The following is a 22129-nucleotide window of genomic DNA, read 5'->3' on the forward strand; positions in this document are numbered from 1 at the left end:
GGGGAAGGGGCAGAGATGGAGAGAGAGAGAGAAAGAGAGAGAGAGAATCTCAAGCAGGCTCCACACTGTCAGTGCAGAGCCTGACATGGGGCTCAAACCATGAGATCGTGGCCTGAGCCAAAATCAAGAGTCAGATGCTTAAGTGACTGAGCCATCCAGGCGGCCCTTGAGCATGTCACTTAAAGCTCTGTCAGTCTTAATTTCCTAAAAAGGGATGATAAAACAATACAGCCAGGCCTACTGGGCTGTCGTGAGCATAAGATCAGAGAATACATGTGAAATGTGCTTTGAAAATTAGAAATCAGTTTATAAATACTACTCTTACGTTAAGCTTTTAATGAAAATGGTACTATGCTCTAAGCCATCCAACCTTCCAGATTTTGCAGAAGATTGCCAAACGAAGCCTACATGGAAACTGTTTATGGCATATTTATTTTTAAATTAGGCAGAATTAAGATTACTTTTATTTTAAGAATGGTACCCTGCTCTTTACAATCGCTGTCAAGTTCACAGATCTGTTACCATTTATCTTCTCCCTAACTCTCACCAAACTGGCTTCTTTGACAACTCAATGTCCCTTCCAAGTCAGTCAATTTAGACCATTATGGTCCTGAAGGAAGGCCCTCAGAGTCATCCAGGCCACTTCCTTCCTTCCCTGGAAAGAAAGGGGAAGTGAAAAACTGTTTAAGGTTAACAGTCAGCCAATCGAGGAGCCAGAAATTTAGGTCTTCTGACCCCAGGCTTGTCATTTTAGGGTGAACCACATGAGGCAGCCGCCAGTCACACCTCGCTTCCTGTGAACTATGTGAAGAGCATCTCATATGTTTTGTATTGTCCCCCAAATGAGCACAGAGCCTTCAGTAGAGCAGGTTTCTGATAAATGTTGGCTAAATAAATGTTGGGGTTTTTTAAGCCCTTGTGTAAATCAATGCAGAGAGATCTGCACATTGCTAAACACACACAGAGCTGCCAGATGTTCATCTGGAGACTCGAAGCCATGTTGCAGCCAGGCGGGGAAGGAGGAACTATCCATCACCAAGAGCCACTTGGCAACACCCAACCCAGTCAGATACTGACTGAGGATGAATTCCAGGGGGAAACAGCATGTGGCCCTGCGATCTGGTACACTGTCACATACAGAGTCAGGTGGCCACACCAGGCATGTGAACCTGGAGACAAGACAAGGTGTGGAAGAGCGAGACCCTGAGCCCAACTCAGATGCTATCCCCCACAGGAAATCCCAACGATTTATCTGGAAGGCTTCAAGGTGCAAATACTGTTGTGTAACATCTGAAGCATATTTTGTAGAAGAAAGCAGGCAGCTTATAAAGCAGAAGATGTGGATTGGACAGACATAGCTCTCCATGAAAAAGATTAACTAGAATTACCCATTTTCCTTTGTTTAAGTCATAGAGTTAGCTGCAAGCATGAGTCCAAAAGTGGTTGAGCAGGGCAGCAGCTGGTCCATACTGTGCCCTTATATAGATTACAAACGGGAAGGCAATTTATAGAAAAACATCTCTCTTCTTGGCTGGCCTAGAGTTTGGCTTCTCCTTCATTAGGCTGAATGCCTTTGGTGCAATGCACTGACTGCACGGCCATACCCAACTGCCCTACTTATGGAGCAATTCTCATCTAGCCTTTTCCCAACCAACCAGCACTCTTTGAGACCAATGACTACAAATAACTATTTGAGGAAACCAAGGTCAAATGACTTGGTAGGTGCTCTTTTAAAATACACATCCAGGGGTGCCTGGGTGGCTCAGTTGGTTAAGTGGCTGACCTCAGCTCAGGTCATGATCTCACGATTCGTGGGTTTGAGCCCTGCATCGGGCTCTGTGCTGACAGCTCAGAGCCTGGAGCCTGCTTCAGATTCTGTGTCTCCCTCTCTATCTTCCCCTTCCCTGCCTCATGCTCTGTCTCTCTTTCAAAAATAAACATTAAAAACATTTTTTTTTTAATTTATAAAACACACATCCAGCAAAAACTACATAAGGTGATGAGAGGGCTATTTGGAGAGTAAAGACTTAAAAGTTATCCAGATTCCAACTGTCAAATTTGGAACAATGGAATTAGGTCACACATGTTCCATTTCCCCGTGCCTTCAGCCAAACTGGCTGCTGATCCCTGTTCACTCAACATCAGCCCCATTTCTGGGGTATTTTGGAATCAGACACACTTTACCCAGACAACGGGGATAGCTTCCTCCCTCATTTCCTGTGACAGCCTGCACTTTTTTCCTTTAATATTTGTGTTTCCTGGTGATGGTCACCCTCGTGACTATGCAGGGACATTGGTATTTCAGTAGGAAGTAACTGTGATGTTATTCATTCCAGAATGCTTAAATTCTTATCGCACATCTTAGTGGGATTCTATCAGCATTTTAGAAGATAGTCTTAACACAATCAACTTGTGTCAGGAGAAGGTACTTCATTACAATAAAACCCCAATGAATCAGAAGCAAAGGAGTTAGAACTTCAGAATGAATCAGAAACAGTGTCTCCCTCTTCCCATTTTCAAATCAGCCAACGGGTCCTTATAAAATAATGAATATGTGTTTGGTCTTTGGGAGACAAATAGGCAAAATCACAGGAAAAGTAACTATTATTTAAAAAAATAGGGGGATGGGGCACCTGGGTGGTTCAGTAGGTTAAGCGTCCAACTCTTGATTTCAGCTCAGGTCATGATTTCATGGTTCATGAGATTGAGCCCCCAAATGTGTTCTGTGCTGACAGTGTGGAGCCTGCTCTTTCTCTCTCAAAATAAACAAACATTAAAAACATGTTTTTAATCCATGGTTTTCAGTGTGCCTTACCAAAAGACCCAACTGTCTTTCCTGAGGAAAACTGCAGCATTGTAGAATGGGCACTGACACTGAGAATAAAAATATTGTAACATCCCACTGAGAATGCTATTACCTATAGGAAATCCCAATTCTTTATCTGGAAAGCCAAACAATGGTATAACTACATTAGATTAAAGAAAGGCATTTAGTCTGTCAAGACGGTTTTCCCTGGGCCAACTCCCACTCATTCTTCAGGGAAGAGCTTAACTATCACCTCCCCAGACCCCCTATTCCAGGTAAGCACCCCTGGCTATGCACTCCCAAGTAAGTGATTTCTCTGTAATAATTTTCAATAAAGACTACAGTGATTACAAATTGAACGTCAGTTTGTCTTCCCTGCTAGATTGCCCTGTATGCTGGCAGATCTTTAACCCCCCAGCAAGCTGACTGGTATGTAGTAGGCATTTGGTAAACATTCAGTGAATGGATGAAGACGCGAATGAATCGCACTTCAACTATCTTCACTGTATTGTACTAACGTAGGAAAGGAATGGATATTTATTATGTGAGGTTTTTTTTTCCAAAATCACAACCTGCAATGAAGATTTAAAAAAATTTTTTTTTAACATTTATTCATTTTTGAGACACAAAGACAGAGCATGAGTGGGGGAAGGGTAGACAGAGAGAGAGAGAGAGAGAGAGAGAGAGAGAGAATTCGAAACAGGCTCCAGGCTCTGAGCTGCCAGCACAGAGCCTGATGCGGGGCTTAAACTCATGGATGGTGAGATCATGATATGAGCCGAAGTCAGACACTTAACCTACTGAGCCACCCAGGAACCCCAAAAAGAGGTTGTTTTTTTTTTTAACCCAGATGTAATCACAATATACATGTAATGACAACACCTCACTTCCTAAATATTTCTGTTCCTCAACAGAGAGGGAGTATTTCGAAGTACCAACTTTCAGATTCAACTAAACTCCATAGGTGGGGTAACCAGCACGGCTGAAATGATTTCTTAAGTTCTAATTTGAGATGCACAAACCTCACTCCAGCAAGTGGCATAGTAGAGAGATAAGGTGTTCATGACCGTCTCTCCATTGGTTCATTGATGAGAATGTGAGAAAAGTTGACGGTTGACCAGTTAACTCTAAAAATTTTTTAACGATTTATTTCTGAGAGTGAAGGAGAGACAGCATGAACAGGGGAGGGTCAGAGAGAGAGGGAGACACAGAATCCGAAAAAGGCTCCAGGCTCTGAGCTAGCTGTCAGCACAGAGCCCGACGTGGGGCTTGAACCCACGAACTGTGAGATCATGACCTGGGCCGAAGTCAGACGCTTAACTGACTGAGCCACCCAGCTGCCCCGACCTGTTAACTCTAAATAGAGAACTCGGTCCTGGCTCCCAGATTGTCCAGATGACACCATTCAGTTGCCTTCACATAACGCCTACAGAAACAAGAGCTTGGTAAACTTCTCTCTACCTGTTGACCAGGGGTTATTAGCACCGCAGTATATATTAAAACATGAAATCCCCGACTAAAATGTGATTTCAAGACTGCCAGCTTACTTTCTCCATTATTTCTAAATACTGAAATTAAAAAGTGAAGAAGACACCTTCCTGCCTATTAAAATTACAACTCGAAAAGCAAATGGTTCTGCAAACAGGCTTCAAAGTGTACTTTTCCTCTGAACCAATTTCAAATGGTTCTTTTTTTTTTCCAGGTTGAGGACAACATCAAAACGTTTCCACACAGCCTGCCTAACGTGAAGAGGGATTAATAAGCTCAAAGTTAGCCTGACATAATCAAATTGGATTTGGTTTTCCACATCAGCTAACTGGTATGCTTTTATTTACATCAGGTTTTTTAATACCAGCTGAACGGTGACTTGCAAATGACTTCAGCACTGGTGGAATTTCGTGATTTCTGATCTTGTTAAAGAGAAATAAGGGCATGGGATGGGTCACGAAGAGAAACTTGGTTCCTTAATTCTGCTCCTGGTGTCAAGGTTTCTCTCTTCCAAGTTAATTTTCAGAACACAGTGCGTGGTTCTGGATCGATGCCCACCCCGTCACTCGGTGCTGGCGCCATCTGTCATATTGTCCTTTCACGCTACCAGGATTGGGGGGGGGTATTCCTTCTATCACAGCTGGAAGGGTCTCGTAATCCTGGGGGTGCTGAGTATTGACTCCAGAAGATATGGGCTATAGGAAAGACACGGGAAGGATAATGGTAAGAGGTAACCTGGGCACTAATGATGTTGCTTGGGATGTTGGTAGTTGAGGAAAAGAGAGAATGCCTGGCACTGTGGAAAATCTTGATGTTTGTACAATGAACTCATCCTTGAGGAAAGAGTGGGCCACCTGTCAAGCCTTAGGGAGAAGGCTGCCCTTCTCTCATCTCTCCCATGTCTTTACAAGGCATAAAGTGGGAGCCTCTTAAGTTTGTCAGCCACTGGATTAAACTCCATACTCTCAGAGCAGCTATTGGCTTATTTTTCCCACTCATATTGGAAGAAGCCATTATCACTCACTCATGTGACTAGATTTTTACCTGAGAATAAACAGTAACATACCCTCATGGGATAAGAGAGAATGAACTGCAGTTGGTGAACCATGCCTCGTTAAGCTGCTGTTTCTAAATGAGAGTTCCTCTTGGGTCCTGTTTAATGGAAGACACACATCAGCTTTTCTCCGGGCGCCCAACATCACAAAAATATCAGCCACTTGGAGGCAGCCACAGTAAATTCCATGAAACCTGACAGGTGACAGGAAGGCCAGGGAGGTCCCTGGGAATTCACGTCAGGGGTTGAGTACTTCGGGGGTGGGTGTCTTTCTTGCTCCTTAAATGACCTCCACACGGTCTCACAGGCAGGACAGACTTTGCTGAACATTCCCGCAGCAGTGAAGCAGAGAGGGGGTGGGGCTTATCACCAGAACAGGATTTTAATTTCATTTTGGATGGAGGAGCATTTCTTCTTTATCTCTAGAGATATATGTGAAACAGCTTCCCCCCACCCCCCACATTCTGTTTCCTGACTCTGACACCAAATCAAGGACAAAAAGGAGACGAAGCTGTTTTTAAAAAAACTGTCTCTTTTCGGAAACTAAGTGGGATAGATAGAGATGGGGGAGGGGGAGACTTAGGGAAGGCGGAAGAACGTGACTAAATCGATTCACAGATGACTCAGAAACTGAAGAGGGCTTCCCAGGTCTTCACAGGACATCCTGCAAAATTGTACGCCGCTCAGTGTTGTTTGCCTGCTTTTCTCATCATACATGGCTCATTAAATGTCAAAATCATTCTTTCCCAAGGACGCTCTTTTAACATAACTTATTTTAGTTAACCATTTATTAGTAGTTACTATGTGTCAGGACTTTCCATGTATTATCTAAGTCTTCCAATGGCTGTATGAGGTAGCCACGATTATTATTCCTATTTTCACAGATAAGGAAAGGCACAGGGAGGTCAAGTAACTTCCTAAGATCACCCAGCAAGGAGACGGCAGTGCTGATTCAAATCCAAGACTTTCTGATCTCAAGCCTGTGCCTGTGAACACCATTCATACCCTTTCCTCAAAAGTTGAGGATTCTGGTAAGGGGGAAGCAACCAATAGTTCTTGAATATCAAATGGATACCAGCTGCTATGCCAGGGGGTTTATGGGACTTTCTCCTCAAACCGTATCTTTAACCCTATATGATAATTATTACCAGCATACCACCCACCTGCCCCGACAGACAAGTTAAGAGAAGTTAAGTAATGGGGCACCAGGCTGGCTCAGTCGGTTGAGCGTCCGACCTCGGCTCAGGCCATAACCTCATGATTCGTGAGTTCAAGCCCCGCGTCAGGCTCTGTGCTGACAGCTCAGAACCTAGAACCTGCTTCCGATTCTGTATCTCCCTCCTTCTGTCCCTCCCCTCCTCACACTCTGTCTCTCTCTCTGTTTGAAAAATAAATAAACATTAAAAAATTAAAAAAAAAAAAAAAGAAGTTAAGTAATAGGCCCAAAGTCACAGATCTAGGCCATGACAAAGCCCAGCCTTCAAATCTATGCCTGTTTGACTCCACTGTGACAGCACTGGAGCCACCACAGCAAACTGCCTCGCACAGCAAACATTTCTTTGTCCATCTGGAGATCAGATCTCTTCTATCTTCATTTTAAAATAATATATAACTTAGTAGATCAATTTAAATAACATTATTCTCTAACCAAAAATATAATAATAAAAGTTAGCAAAAGTGTGCAGAAATTGGGACCCTCATACACTGCTGGTGGGAATGTAAAACAGTGCATTTGCTTTTGAAGACCGTATGGCTGTTTCTCTGAAGGTTAAACCAACAGTTACCATTTGACCTAGCAATTCCGCTCCTCGCTCTCGGCCCAAGATAACTGAAAGTCTACGTCCGCACAAAAACTTTACGTGAATATTGACAGCAAAATTATTCGTAGTTGTCAAAAAAGTGGAAACAACCCAAATACTCGTAAACTGAGGAATGGATAAACAAAATGTGGTCTATCCACATAACGGAACATTATTTGTCAATAAGAAAGAATGAAGTACAGATACATGGAATGTTCTGCTTAGTGACGGAAGCTAGTCACACATACATGCTGTATGATTTCATTTATGTGAAGTGTCCAGAATAGGCAAATCCGTAGACACAGAAAGGAGATTGGGAAATGTCAGGGTTGGAAATGGAGACTACAGCTGAAGGGTACAAGTTTCTTTTCGGGGGTGACAAACAGGTTCTAAAATGGATTGTTGTAATGACTGCAGAGCTTTATAAATATACTACACACCACTGAATTGTTCTTTAACTGGGTGAATTGTATGGTATATAAATTGTAGCTCAATAAAGCTGTTCTACATTTATATTTGAAAACTGTTCCATTAAAAAAAAATTATTTATGCACCAGGTTGGCTCTCAAGAAATATCTATTGAATGATATTCAAGGGCTTTATGGTGATTTAAAAATAATACATGTTCGTTTAAATTTAAACATGTCTTATAGGAGTAGAGAGTGCTGTTCTGCAGCAATGTCATATGACATGTAAGTAGCCCGGCTTAACCATCCCCGGAAGCAGATGCTGAGGACTTCCCGGGAGCACTGAGATGTGGGCCTCAGTGCTGGAAGTTTCCCAACAGCCCTGCCGTGCAGGAGTTCCTCCTCTGCGCCAACAGGACCAAACTGTGGGGAAAGGGCCATCTGTGAGTAGCTGACAGTGGGAACGAGTGTTAACTGTCTCCCAAAACCACCGGGGAACCAAACGCAGAGCTGCGGAGAAGCTCCAGGGTGCCTTGGGGCCACCAGCTAAAATATGGTCACCTGAGTCCTAGAAACTGGTCCTGGATGAACAAAAGCCTCCCTTTGTTGCGAGAGAAACTCCCAGAGCAGCCCCTGGTGGCATTTGCTACTTATGGCCACCTTGAGCTAATATGAAACAGTATGGAAAGAAAAATAAATAAATTCCAGAGTGAAAATGCAAACCAATGTTCAGGGTGGCAGGGGAGGGGACAGGGAATAAGGAGAGGTCTAAACTTGAGAGCTGGCTGGGGAATCGCCTGATAGGAACTGTTAATAGAGCCAAGAGCAAAGAAGGATACAAACCGGCACTGAAGGAGAAGCGAGGTAGAGTATTAGTGGATTTAACAACAGAGCAAATCAGTTCAGTAGACAAGCTTCTCATGAGCAGGTCAAGTCCAGAACCTCGCACTGCCTGATCCTTTCAGGGAATCGTTTTTGGGGTTTTTTTGTTTGTTTGGTTGGTTTTTTTAATAGTTTTTATTTATTTTTGAAATAGAGAGAGTCAGAGCATGAGCGGGGGAGGGGCAGAGAGAGGGAGACACAGAATCTGAAGCAGCTCCAGGCTCTGAGAGGCCTGCACAGAACCCAACGTGGGGCTCAAACCCATGAACTGGAAGATCATGACCTGAGCTGAAGTCAGATGCTTAACTGACTGAGCCCCTCAGGCGCCCCTCAGGGAATCGTTTTCAAACCTTCCCCATCAGAGAACAAACTCCTCCCAAGAATAATTTAGAAAGCACATATTTTATGACTCCATGAGCCCCGGATTTGTGAAAAGTTTGTTGTGAGGTTCTTTTGCAAAATGGAAGTAGGACTATGATACGAAACTGGAAAAGATTTATCTGAGACACAGAGGCTCCAAGGTCCCACCCATGTGCTGGGCTCCTGGCTTCACATCTCTGGAGATTCATTAGTGTTATTTTGGAGATGATTCAATCCCGCCCACAAGAAAGCATCCTGGTTTGAAACACAACACAACTACAAAAAACGTAGTGTATACTTCTTGTATGAAGGATAGCTTTTGTGTTTTTTATTTCATCACATTTTTTTAAGTTTATTTACTTATTTTGAGAGAGAGAGCATGCATGCACAAGCAGGTGAAGGGCCGAGAGAAGGAGAGACAGAATCCTAAGCAGGCTCTGCGCCATGAGCGCAGAGCCTGATGTGGGGCTCGAACTCCAGAACCGTGAGATCACGACCTGAGCCGAGATCAAGAGTTAGATGCTAAACCGATGGCTCTCCAATTTCATCACATTTCTAAAACAGCTCTGCGAGACAGATATTTTTACAGATGAGGAAGAAACTGTGGCTCAAAGCAATCAAGGGACTTTCCTGAAGTCCTATAACTGGTAAGTGGGGTAGCAGTAGTGCTGGACTCTGGGTCTTCAAACTTCTTGACCACTCTTACCTTCACTACCCTACACCTTTCCAAAGTGAAACTGCAATCAATCTGTCCACCTACAGAAGGTCTTCTAGAATTTAAAAGAAAAAAAAAATGATGGCATTTTTATAGAGATCAAAGATCACCATGAAACTTGGCAGACCAGAGGGAGAATACGGAGAAAATAAAAGAGGAGCATCAGGCTTTGGAATACCTGCAAGTCGGGGCCCCTACAATGAGGACTATGTACGAATTATTAGTCAAAATAAAAATATCAGTAGCTACCATTATATCTAGTCCCCCGAGCCCTACAGCTTCTGGTTTATTCTGTTTCCTGTACTTAATGAAGAATAATAATGAAGAAGAATGAAGAAGATAAGAATTTGGGATTTTAGGGGCACCTGGGTGGCTCAGTTGGTTAAGTGTCCGACTTCGGCTCAGGTCATGATCTCACAGTTCGTGGGATCGAGCCCCACGTCGGGCTCTGTGCTGACTGCCAGCTCAGAACCTGGAGCCTATTTCGGATTCTGTATCTCCCTCTTGCTCTGACTCTCCCCTGCTCATACTCGCTCGCTCTCTCTCTCTCACACACAAATAAATAAAATATTGAAAAAATTAAAAAAAAAGAATTTGGGATTTTAGAATGGAACTTTTCTTAACGTCGCATGGTGTCTTATCTAAGCTGTAAATGTTAAAGCATGCTACTAGAGTAGGCAGTGTTTGCCATTGCCAATAAATAAACAAAACCTAGAGGAAAAGTAATGGTAATGGCTTTCACCTTCTCTTACACAATCCACAAAGATGAGACCAGAGTAGAAGTCGTTGACTCTGTCATTTTATCTCTTGTAATAATTCTCAACCATAAATCTTCCTTTTGGGTTCTGTGGGGCAAACGTTCTGACTGTTTCTTCCCCTACAAAGCCGTCTGGCTAAGCTCCTATTGTTCTTGATGACAGAAGGTCATACAAGGTGAAATATCCCTGCAGTTGGGAGCCCCGAAGAAAAGGAATATTTTGCTCTTGGAAACTTCTGAATCTCTAATGGCCGGCAGGCTGCAAGGGATTCAGAAGGAAATGCTGGTCCATATCTACATGGGGTATTGGCGTGTCAGCTACAAGTGGAAAGAATATTGGACGGACAGTCAGGGTCCTACGTTCTACTGGGTCCTCTGCCACTAACCAGGTAGGTCACCTTCACCAGGGCTGCAGGGCGCTTGTCTGTATAAAGAAGTGCTCAGAGTAGATCTTCCCCAAAGACCTCCCCAGCTGTCCGACACTCTGGCTTCTGGCTGTGCCTGTTCTGGTGATTTCCGAGCAAGTACCTGTTTCTTGGTCACGGTGCCATCCACGGGGTCCACGTATTCAAAGCAGTCTGTCTTTGCCACGCTGTAGACGTGGTTCCCCACGGCAAACTGCTGGCCGATGAAGGACTTGTCTGTGAGCAGGGCCTCCAGGTCCCTCATGATGTAATACGTCGTCTTGGGCTCTAGCCCCTCATAGTCAAACCTGGTGAGTGAAGGCAGGACACAGTTTGAATGCAAAGCTCATTGGAGAGCCAGAGACTGGGTGGGCATCGCAAGGTCATCTAATCATTGATTTTGTTTTCATGGAAGAAGTGCACAGGAAAGCACCCCACACCTGTCCCAGCACTCTTCTACCTCGCTTTTACAATCCAAGCCTGCTTCCCACCCCCCGCCTGCTACCTGGTCCATACAAGGCAGGCCCTATACAGTAGCCAGAGTGATTTTGCAAAAAGAAAGTCAAGTCATGTCAATGACTTCTTTTCAATCCCTCCCTGAGTGCCCATCACATTGAGAACAAGACTCTAACCAGGGACCACAAGGCATTGTGGGATCCCACCCCACCCACCCCCTTGACTCTGTCCCCCTCTCACCCTTGTTCACTAGGCTACAGCCACATGGGCCTGCCCTCCAGTCCTCAGAGATACTGTGCCCTTCCTGACTTTGGGCCTTTGTTCTTGATCTTTGTTCCTTCAACCTGGTATATTCTCCCCCTTGACTACTGGAACACCTGGCACATTCTTGTCCATCACTTTTCCAACTTAGTGTCACCTCCAGAAAGCGACCTTCTCCAACCATCCATCTAAGATGCTTCCTTCTAGGCCTCCCTCTCTCTCGTCACTCTTCATATTTTCTTTCAGTCATTATCCCGATCTGCATTTACTTTGTTTGAAATATTTCTTTACTTCTTATCTGCCTTTGCCCACAAGAACCACAACTACAGGAGAGCAGCTTATCTGTTTTGTTCTCCACTGCTTCTATCACGTAGTGTTTCCTTCCTTCCTTCCTTCCTTCCTTCCTTCCTTCCTTCCTTCCTTCCTTCCTTCCTAGATTATTTGTTGTTTGAGAGAAAGAGAGAGAGCAGGAGAGGGTCAGAGAAAGAGGGAGATAGAGAATGAAAGCAGGCTCTACACTGTCCATGCAGATGTGCCTGATGTGGGGCTTGAACCCACGAACCATGAGATCATGACCTGAACTGAAATCAAGAGTTGGATGCTCAACCAACTGAGCTACCCAGGCGCCTGTGTAGTAAGTGTTTTCTAAGTATGGGATGAAAAATGGGAGGAAGGGAAGGGAGGAAGGAAGGAGGGAGCGGAATCAAGGGAGGTGAAGAGAGGAGGAACAGAGCTCAACGTACCATAAAACTCTCTTGGAAACTTGGAAGAAATATCACAATTGTTCCATTAAAAAATATCCTCCTAGCCAAGAACATCATATGTAACAATGGGGCTAAGAAGTGATTAGGAAAAAAAAAAAGGCTAAAATAACACCTATCTCATTTGTTGTGGGGTTTAAATACTAAAACGCATACCAAGTAGTCGGTCCAGTGGCAGACGTCATTTGCTTAAAACTATTAATTGATTTTATTCTTAGTCACAACCACAGAGGAACTGTAGGGTCTTTTCCAATGGTGGACAGTCTTGACCAAGACCTAATGGCACATCCAGGGGGATCTGTTTAAGAAAGAAGCCCTCAGAGGGGCAGCTTTGCCCAACTGGAGATGGTGGGATCTCCAGTTGGGCTCTGAGTAACACAGGGACAAGATGGGAGTTCTCAGTGAACTGAAAGAAGGAAGACGAATCATTGTCACTATTTTTTCTTCACCCAAGATCTTTCAAGACTGTAAGTAAACGCCAGGGTATTAGCCAAAATGGAAAACATGGAATGGTGCCATTTCTAGCAATGGGTCCCCTGTCCCTGTATCTCTTTCTTTTATTCTCTCCCTCCTACACAGATGTGCCCTCCCCCGTCTCAGAAACAAACCAATCAGGAACTCTGAACATTCTCAGCAATGGATGTGTACTGAGCCTAAATTCTCCTAAAAGATAGTCTTTTGGGAGAAGATGAAGACCCAACCAAGCAGAGAGGGGCCTGAGGATGAGATAAGAGGGTTTATTAGGATACAGAGAGGCACTGAGATTTAGAAGTCAAGGAAATTCACTACTGTGACAGACCACGTTCAGTCTATGGCTGAGGTCGTGAGACCAGCCTGGCTGCCCGCCCAAATGTGCATCTTCATAGACAAGCAGACTCCAGCACTCCATCCCTTCGCAATGACCGACAACCCCCTCTGACCACCACCACACACTTTCAAGGGAGGAAATCTTTCAATGCAGAATTCCTTCTGGGGTCCACTCATAAGAGGAAAATCCATCTGGGTTCTCAGGCTCCGAAATAGCTAAGCCAAACTTGTTTTATTTTCTCCTGCCCACCAAAAACCACAACACAACACAACAAACAAACAACAAACAAAATGGCGACAAGTCATTTTATTTCCCAAGCATCTCTCAACTTGCATTTGCTGGAGCCTGAAAAAAAAGTGTTTACTTTCATTCTCTTATTCTCTCCTCCCTTTATCTTTATCTCTGTGATCTCTTTGGACAGAAATCTGAAACATAATTCAATGTCCTACAAGAATTTAAATCTCCATTGCATTATATTCTCTACTATGGTATTTGTTATGAAAAAAGTAATTATCATGTAAGCTCTTGGCCGCAAAAAACAGAACCATATTATAAATACACTTATCATAACACCATGTCTTCAAAACACTGGCAGAAAGCTAGATAATCATTGCACAAATCATGAGGAACACATCCCTAGCTCAGAGTGATCTCACCAAGCCAGAGGCTGGCAATCATAACATATTTTATCAGGTTGGACTGTTTAGAACAGCTTCACGCAAAAGAAAGGCTTGCTATGCCAAAAAGGCCCACAAGAATCAGGATTTTTTTTGGCACTTATTAGAAATTCTAGTAAGTAGAACAAATTCCCACCTGCCTTTTTTTATGGCACAAGGAATAATTTGAGGTGGTTTTTAGGCTATAACAACTTCTGCCTTCTTAACACGAACAAAGACTATTACGGCACTGTCCACATTTCCTGGAGCACCACGATCCTTGAGTTATAAGGAATTCCTATCACAGGCTTTCTCATTCTCTGATATTTATCTAGCTAAACGACTTCTTCAGACAAGAAACGATCACCTTATAAGGGAAGCCTAAAGCTTTCTTTCTGTTCCTTAAGCTCTTGAAACATAACCAAACATCCCAAGTAGTTAACTATTCATAAACAAAGCAAATGAGCCACAAGTTCTGTCTTCAGTACATAGTCTCTGAGAATACTCAAGGATTCCCTTTCCTCATCCCCGTGTTCTCCACAGTTAACATCCTTTCCTACTACTGCTTCCCCCAAACTGCGGCTTGGTACTAGGTACACAGACCTAGCAAGCAAGCACAAGGCCAGAAGGCTGCTTACTTCAAAAACAGGAAAGCGATATAGACTCCCAATGTTGAGCACTTAGCCACTGACCTTTTCCCTTCCTCCCTCCCAGGGTAACACTTCCGTTTTCTGTATCTCCTTCCAGGAGGACAAACTTTTAGCAAAATCTGGGGCTCCCGGACCATGTGGCCCCTTCGGGGGGCGCCAGCTCGGTCACCTTAGACGTGGTTTGGACCATGAGTGGGGAAACAGGACAGAGGTAAGGAGAGGATTATGGAAGTAGCCCAACCTTCACGGCTTTGGTCTCTGCCTCCTCTCCTTGATAATTATAGCTGGAGAAGCAACAAGGAAAGCCCCTGACTGGATTACACGATCCTCTTGGGCACCAAGGGGCTTTTAAGGTTCTGCAGTTCAGATTCTCTCTTGCGGTGGTTGCCCACCTTACAGGCACTGATGAAAAGATTACAGAGGAATGTCACTAAGGGAGGGGAAAATCCTGCCTTCCAGTTTGGGTGTCCTTGACATGCCCCCCAACCACCTATCAGGGCTCCAGCCCCCGTGTTCCTCAGATTGTCCTAAAAGATGCCTCCTTCTCAGGGTCCTAGCCCACCAGTTTTCTTTCACTGTAGTGCCCCCAGCATCCTTACCCTTCTCACCTGCAATAATAGTGGCGGCCAAATTTGGCCCAGTGATCTCGGACAATCTCCTCCACACTCTGCTTCCGGGCAGCCAGAATGGAAAGCCAAACCAAGACAGCCCAGAGGCCATCTTTTTCCCGGAGGTGATCAGAGCCTAGAGGAGAAAGAAATATTCTGCTGAGGATTTGTTCCTTGGGGGAGAAAACAAAATCTCAGTGAACTTTGAAGACCAGTTAGGAATTGGCTGTTGAAATGGTGGGGTATATTTATCCATTATGATAAATACACATCCCATAATACACTTGCATTTCCAAAAATAGACAACCAAAATTCAAATAAGAGAAAATAACATCAAAAAATAAATGGAATTCCTGGAAGTTGTTAAAAGTATCAAAGAGCCAAGCTGACATTACATTTGCCCAATGGGATGGTTCATTCAGTAGATATTTGGTGTTCCTCATAATATACCAACCATTGGTCTAGGTGTTAGGGATAGAGCAGCGAATAAGATAGCTCTTTACTCATAAAGCTTGAATTCAAGAAGGTAGAGACAGGCAACAGAAATATAGACAAGAGAACAGATTCATGGGGGTGCCTGGGTGGCTCAGTCAGTTAAGCATCCAACTTTGGCTCAGGTCGTGATCTCACAGTCCATGGGTTCGAGCCCCGTGTCGGGCTCTGTGCTGACAGCTCAGAGCCTGGAACCTGATTCAAATTCTGTGTCTCCCTCTCTCTCTGCCTCTCTGTCTCTCTGCCTGTCTCTCTCTCAAAAAATAAAATAAAGACATAAAAATTTTTTTTAAAAAGAGAGAACAGATGCATGAAATAAGGACAAGGTCTATGAAAAAAATAAACCAAGTGATAGTGACAGCAGCAAAAATCACTTTACCTAGGGTAGTAGTTTATCTATAGTAGGGTTAGCAGTGGCTTCCTCAAAGATATGTTCACTGAGGATCTGTGAATGTGACCTTATTTGGGGAAACAGTCTTGCAGATATAATTACGGACCTTGAGTTAAGATCATCCTGGATTATCCAGGTGGATCTTAAATCCAATGAAAAGTGTTTCTAGAAGAAAAGACACAGAGAGGGGAAATACAAAGGAGTGGGTTATGTACAGACAGAGGCAGGGATTGGAATTATGCTACCGTGCTCGCTTCGGCAGCACATATACTAAAATTGGAATTATGCTACCGTAAGCCAGGGAACGTATGGAGCAAGGAAGGATTCTCCCGCAGGGCCTTCAAAGGAACGATGACCCTGCCATCACCGTGATTTTGCCAGAACTGTGAGAGAAGAAATTTCTGTTGCGTTAAGGCACCCAGTTTATGATAATTCGTTATGGCAGCCTTAGGAAATGAATACAGGTAGTCTCGGTCAGCTCTGCCGAGGTGATGACATCTGAGCTGACACTTGAGAAGGAGTCAGCCGTGCTGAGAGGTGGGGACAAAGCACTTCAAGCCAAGGGACAGCAACCGCAAAGTCCGTGATGCAGGAATAAACTGGGAAGCTTGGTCCTTCCAGCTACTCTGTAGAACGAGAGGCAGTTCATACTGTGGCATTTGCATAAAAGAGGAGTACCGACTACACAGGTAGCTTTCTGTGCCAAAAGAACCAGAAGAACGGGCAAGAGCCCACTTAAGCACCTGCCCACTGGCCAACTCAAAGCTCTCTCTGCAGCGAATAAAGCCCTGAATACAAAAGCACGTGTAGCAGTGGAAGGAACGCGGTGTAATGGGGAAAGCATGGGAAGGCTTTGGAATGAGGGTTTGAAAGCAAACTCTGGCACTTGCCAGGTGTGAGAGAAGTTGTCGCAAAGTTATTAACCTTTCTGGGCTTCAACTTCTCATCTGCAAACTGGGGACACGGTCACCCGTCTTGTGGGGTTGTCCTATCAATTCAACCAAGTTCAGAGGGAAGGCTTGCGTGTCAAGTCAGATTGTTCATGTTCATGTTCAAATTCTGGATCAGTCACTTCCCTTTGTGTGACTTAGTGTTCTCATCTGCAATATAGGGGCCATAGTGGCTCCTACCCCACAGAGTTGCTGTCGGGATGAAGCCATTAAACATGCCTCGGTATTCAGAGCAGGGACTGGGATGTCACAAGTGGTGGTTGTTGCTGTTGAGCTTATCATTGGGAATTCACGCAAAGCACCAACAGGGTGCTGATTCTTTAATACATAGTTTGAGGCAGACTGTTCGCGGTTAGTCATATGATTTTATCCTCTGACACTACCAAGAGCTACACTGTAAGAAAGGGGACTGGGACCAGGGGGTGGACCTTCTTTTCTTACAACAGAGGGATCAAAATGGACAACAGCACTCTTAGGTTTCAGGGCTATGGAACATGTATAGAAAATCAGAAAGGAAGACCCGATGTCACCCAGCTATTTAAACCTTGGAAACAGAATGAGATAATACGTCAGTTAAAAATGTTTTTGACAACTTCTCAATGAAACTATGAGCCTCTTACTTTTCTTGTTACATCGACAGTGTTAAATGTTAAATGCTTTCCCTCGAGAAGAAAAGCACAACCTTGAGAGGGCAGTGAAGCTACTTGAAAGGAAAAAAATGATCACTTTTTGGCGCTTCCAACATGCTGAGCAATGATCTGCTGGTGACACTTTGAGGTTGTAGCCACCTCTAGGTTGAGAGGAGCCGAGGGGTGAATCATCACATGGGGCGGGAGGCGGGGGTGGGGGGGTGGAGTGGAGAAGGGGTGGGACTCTAATCTTATCTAGTGAACCCTTCACACGGCTACAAAAATGGAAGAAGTCTGGAAGATGCCGAGTTAGTTCCATGGCTAAGTGCCCAAAAAACAAGTCGAGGAAACCCTGCCCTCGTGGGATCATTTCAAAACCTTTTGTCCTTTTATAGCTGAAAAGTCACTTTTATTTACTGGCTAGAGAAGAATACTCTTTTGTTCTAAAACATGGGCTTCGCATACTTTGCATGCCCAGCTGGCTTACATTACCTGCAGATAGAACCATTAGATGCTATTAACTCAGTAAGATAAGATGTCATAATTCAATGGTAGAAGAGACATAAAGTTCTTTTAACAGGATTGAAAAAAAAAAAAACTACCTTAACCATTTGCAGCCAACTTCATACTAGATTTTGACTTGGCTTGGATATCCTTGCCTACAAGTTAAATATTTGCCAAAATTCATCAGGGCCAATGATCTGGTAAAATGAACCGTTCTCTTCGTAGCTCTTTGAGGTGGGGACAGAGATGCTCATGATGTTGCAATTAAACATGTTTCCACCGGATGCTCATAGCATGCTTTGGAGAGGGTCTGGGGGATACAACCCTCCTTTTAACAATTCTTTAAAGCAAATGAACTATAATGCCACGGCAGTGACAGGTAAGTTAAATGAGAAATACAGATAACGCACACAGCCATCAAACGGTTTTCTGAAACCCCACCATAAGCAGGGTCAAAACAGAGGGGAGAAATGTTCACACTACTTATTTATAAGTACACTAATGTCCTTCATATGTAAAAAATTTTATGCATCAATGAGAAAAAGAGAAACCCCAATCCCTTGTGGAAAGGCGCAAGTGAGCAATTTTTAAGAGAAAAATATTAATAGGTAACCTCTGAACAAATGGTCAGTCTCACTGGAGTCGAAATCCACAAAGTGGGATGATGTCTGGGGACTGTCAAACAGGCAAAGATCAGGGGAAGAGAAATAACAGCGAAGTGTCAGGTTAAATGTGTACAGTCTGAGAGAATAACTTGGCAATAATGATGAAGAATCTTCGAGTATCACTCAGCTTTGGACCCAGCTATTCGATTTTTTTACCCTTTAGTCACAAGGACATTTGCTAAAGCAGCTAAGAGAAGGGAGGAAAATTGGAAAAATAAATGCTAATTGCTAAACATCAGGATAATTGTGGAAAAACCATCCAAAAGCTTATGACAGGAAGGAAAAAAAGAAGAATGTCCATCCAATGTTCATAAATGGAAAAAACAATTTACCAATAAGGAATATTCAGTATATTTTTGTAGAAATATATAGGTAGATATGTCTGTAAGTATGGGCACAGGTAAAGAACAGGTGATTACCAAACCACTAACAATGGTAGATTTGCAGGTTGTTTTCTTCTTTCCCATTTCCACAATAAATATGTAGTTTTTTATTGTAAGACAAAAATAAAAATTTTCAGTTTTCGGTGATGTGTAGAAACTCACATTTGAAGCCATTCAGTTCCATTTACCAAGGAGCTAGGTGGGTTATGAAAGGGGTCACCACCCTTATGAACAGGTGATGAACTCTGAACCCATCAATCGTCCCATTTCTTTGAGTAATAGCTTCTTAAAATTTTTTTAAATGTTTGTTTATTTTTAAGAGAGAGACAGATACGAGCAGGAGAGGGGCAGAGCAAGAGGGATACACAGAATCAGAAGCAGGCTCCAGGCTCTGAGCTGTCAGCAGAGCTCGAATTCACAGACCATGAGATCATGACCTGAGCCGAAGTTGTATGCTTAACCCGCTGAGCCCCCCAGGCGCCCAGAGTAAGAGCTTTTTAGAACATAGAGACTGAATATGACCATCCTCCATGGGGGTCTCATAGGATTAGAACCAGGAAGGTCCTGTAAGGTCTTAGTAACTAACAGAAAGTGAGGATGGGGAAGGGGGTGAAGCTGAGCTGTCAAACCTTGGCCTTGGGGGAAGCTGCTGAGGCTTATTCTTTAGCCTGCCTTTAACATCACAGCCAAGCAGAATGAAATGAACAGGAAGTTCCCATATGCTCCAGGTCCCCACACAAGCACAACATTCCCCACTATCACCTTGCCCACTCTGGTGGGACATTTGCTATAACTGTTGAACCTACTCTCATTCATTATTAACACCTGAAGCCCACAGTTAATGCTAAGGTTCCCTCTTGGTGAACATTCAATGATTTTGACAAACATGGCGAACTACTCATTGTTTTGTCATCTTCATAGTTTTGGCTTCTCCAGATTATCATATAGTTGGGCTCACACAGAATGGAGCCTTTTGACTCTGGCTTCTTTCACTTAACAATATGCATTTAATGGGATGCCTATGTGGCTCAGTCCATTAAGCATCCGATGTTGGCTCAAGTCATAATCTCGCCTTTAGTAAGTTCAAGCCTCACGTAGGGCTCTGTGCTGACAGCTCAGAGCCTGGAGCCTGCTTCTGATCTTGTGTCTCCTTCTCTCTGCCCCTCGCCTGCTTTTTCTCTCTCTCTCTCCCTCTCTCTCAAAAATAAATAAACATTTAAGAAATATGCATTTTAGGTCCTTCCATGAATGTTCATGGTTTGATAGCTCATTTCTTTTTAGCACTGAATAATAACAATACAATTTTTGATACCTGCTTCCTCTGGAATCCTGGCCACCTGGTTGAGGGCCTTGCCAGGAGCTTTCAGCCATATTCCCAAAGCCCCTCAGTACCACTCACCTTACCTTCATCCATCCAGGGCAAGCCCACCCAAAGCCCAGAGAGGCAGCCATTCCCACCCAGGTATCAGAAGGAGGGCTCTCAGCTCTTCCCCACCACGCTTCCGGCAACAGTTGGTACAAAAAAGAGGGTTTATTTTTTTCTCATCAGAAATCTCCCTTTCTCCCTTCCACCAAATTTGACTTTACATTTTCTCAAGCTTTATTACTCTGAGCTAGACAGTCCACCAGTAAGGATAGTGGACCCACAAGAGAAAAGGGGAACACAAAGACAGTACTCAATCATCTCAAAGGAATTTTCTTCCAGTGCAAGTGCCAGCAGGGGCAAATCAACTCACCAACATATTACACATGTTACTGACAGATCAAGTCATCTCTGCTGAGACTCAGATCAGGAAAGCCTGGATTCATCAAGGAAAATATACATCATTTTACACCTGCCGCAGGTCCCAAGCTGGAAGAGGGGTTAGTGATTCTTAATTTGGGCTGCCCGTTAGAATTGCCTAAAGAACTTCTGAAGAATAGCAATGCTCAGGCCTCATTCTGGACCATTAAAATGGGCATTTCTAGCAAGGGGACCCAGGCATCAGTATTTTTTTGCAAGTTCCTCGCATGATTCTCATGGACAGCCAGGGTTGAGAGCCACCGCTTTAGAAGAAGGGAGTCAAAATCATTCTATATCAGGGGCATATTGCCTACAGGCAGTGAATTAGGCCTCTTCTTCTTTTCGTTCAAATTGGGTGATAAAAGAAAGCGGCCCCGGGTCTACAGTTCAGTGGATGCCACTGGCCTTGTGCAAGCGGGTGGCTTTGGCTGGAGTCAGCGTCAGGATCATGGCTCCCCCCTGCCCTTTGTGTCCAGAAAACTTATGAGGGTTTTGCCAACATTCAGGTAACCAACTCATCCCCATTTGCCTGGGACTTTACCGATTACAACAGTAAAATGCCCTGCATCCCACAAAACCTCTGAGTCCCAGATGCACCGGGATGGTCGGCCACCTCATAAGAAAGGCCACTTGCTCAAAGAGGTCCCTGATGGGTTTGAGGATTGGCGCACGGTCAGACCCGCCACAGCATATGCACTTCCTTGAACCACCAGTAGCAGGAGGTACCCGCACCTGCTTTTGCAGGAGGGTTACAAAGCGAGAGAAATTCTGCTCTTAGAAGAGAACAGCAAGGCAGCACGCATTATACTCAGAACCTCACACACCTATTGTCTAATTTTCACAACCGAGTTGCTCTTTTTACAAAAGATGGTGGATAGGCCTTTTGTAGGAGGTCACACGGCAACTAAGTGGTGAAAACAAGGCCCGAACCTGGGCTGTTTGGCTCGCCCACCGATGGGCTTCACCACTACCAGAAAGCCCGGGAATGACCGCGGTCCTGGGGGCTGCAACACAGCAGAGGAAATGCCCCACGTGGCGAAGGCCAAGGTACCACTTCTGAAAATGAGGGACCTGAGTGTCCACTTCTTCCTCCTCACACTTGACAGTCAGGAGCACGCTGGACAGTCAGGAGAAGCTGCCAATTTCCCTCTGCTTTTCTGCTCATATCAATTCCTCCTTTCCATTTACAGCTGGAGTTTTCACTAATTTGCAGTGAAGTTCTTCTCATTCTCTTTTAATCCACTGACGACAAGGATTTGTCTTTTCTAACTAGGGACTTATAAGGATAATCTGTGAGACGCCCTTTGCAGGTGAATCTGAGATTTGAAAACATGGCCATAAAATTGTGACAGGTCGCTTTGGGGGGGTGGGGTTGGTAGGGGTTTTTTCCCCCATGTCTCAAACTACTTACATTCAGATTTTTAAATCTTGCCAAAAAGCAAGGCTCATGGAAAAACATC

The 22129-nt window shown here is 44.1% G+C and overlaps 1 protein-coding gene across 1 annotated transcript in view; it reads right to left on the reverse strand.

Moving 5' to 3' along the window:
* The window catches only part of PGM5 (phosphoglucomutase 5), a 193063-nt gene that overhangs the window by 43017 nt on the left and 127917 nt on the right, over nucleotides 1-22129 (reverse strand). The window contains exons 8-9 of the mRNA XM_039249521.1: nucleotides 14873-15008; nucleotides 10797-10980 (exon numbers count right to left, since the gene is read on the reverse strand). Coding sequence (XP_039105452.1) covers nucleotides 10797-10980; nucleotides 14873-15008 — 320 coding nt within the window. The remainder of the gene's footprint in view (nucleotides 1-10796; nucleotides 10981-14872; nucleotides 15009-22129) is intronic.

Source organism: Hyaena hyaena, unplaced genomic scaffold (assembly GCF_003009895.1).
Source record: "Hyaena hyaena isolate Hyena2069 unplaced genomic scaffold, ASM300989v1 scaffold_341, whole genome shotgun sequence".
Classification (NCBI taxonomy): Eukaryota; Metazoa; Chordata; class Mammalia; order Carnivora; family Hyaenidae; genus Hyaena; species Hyaena hyaena.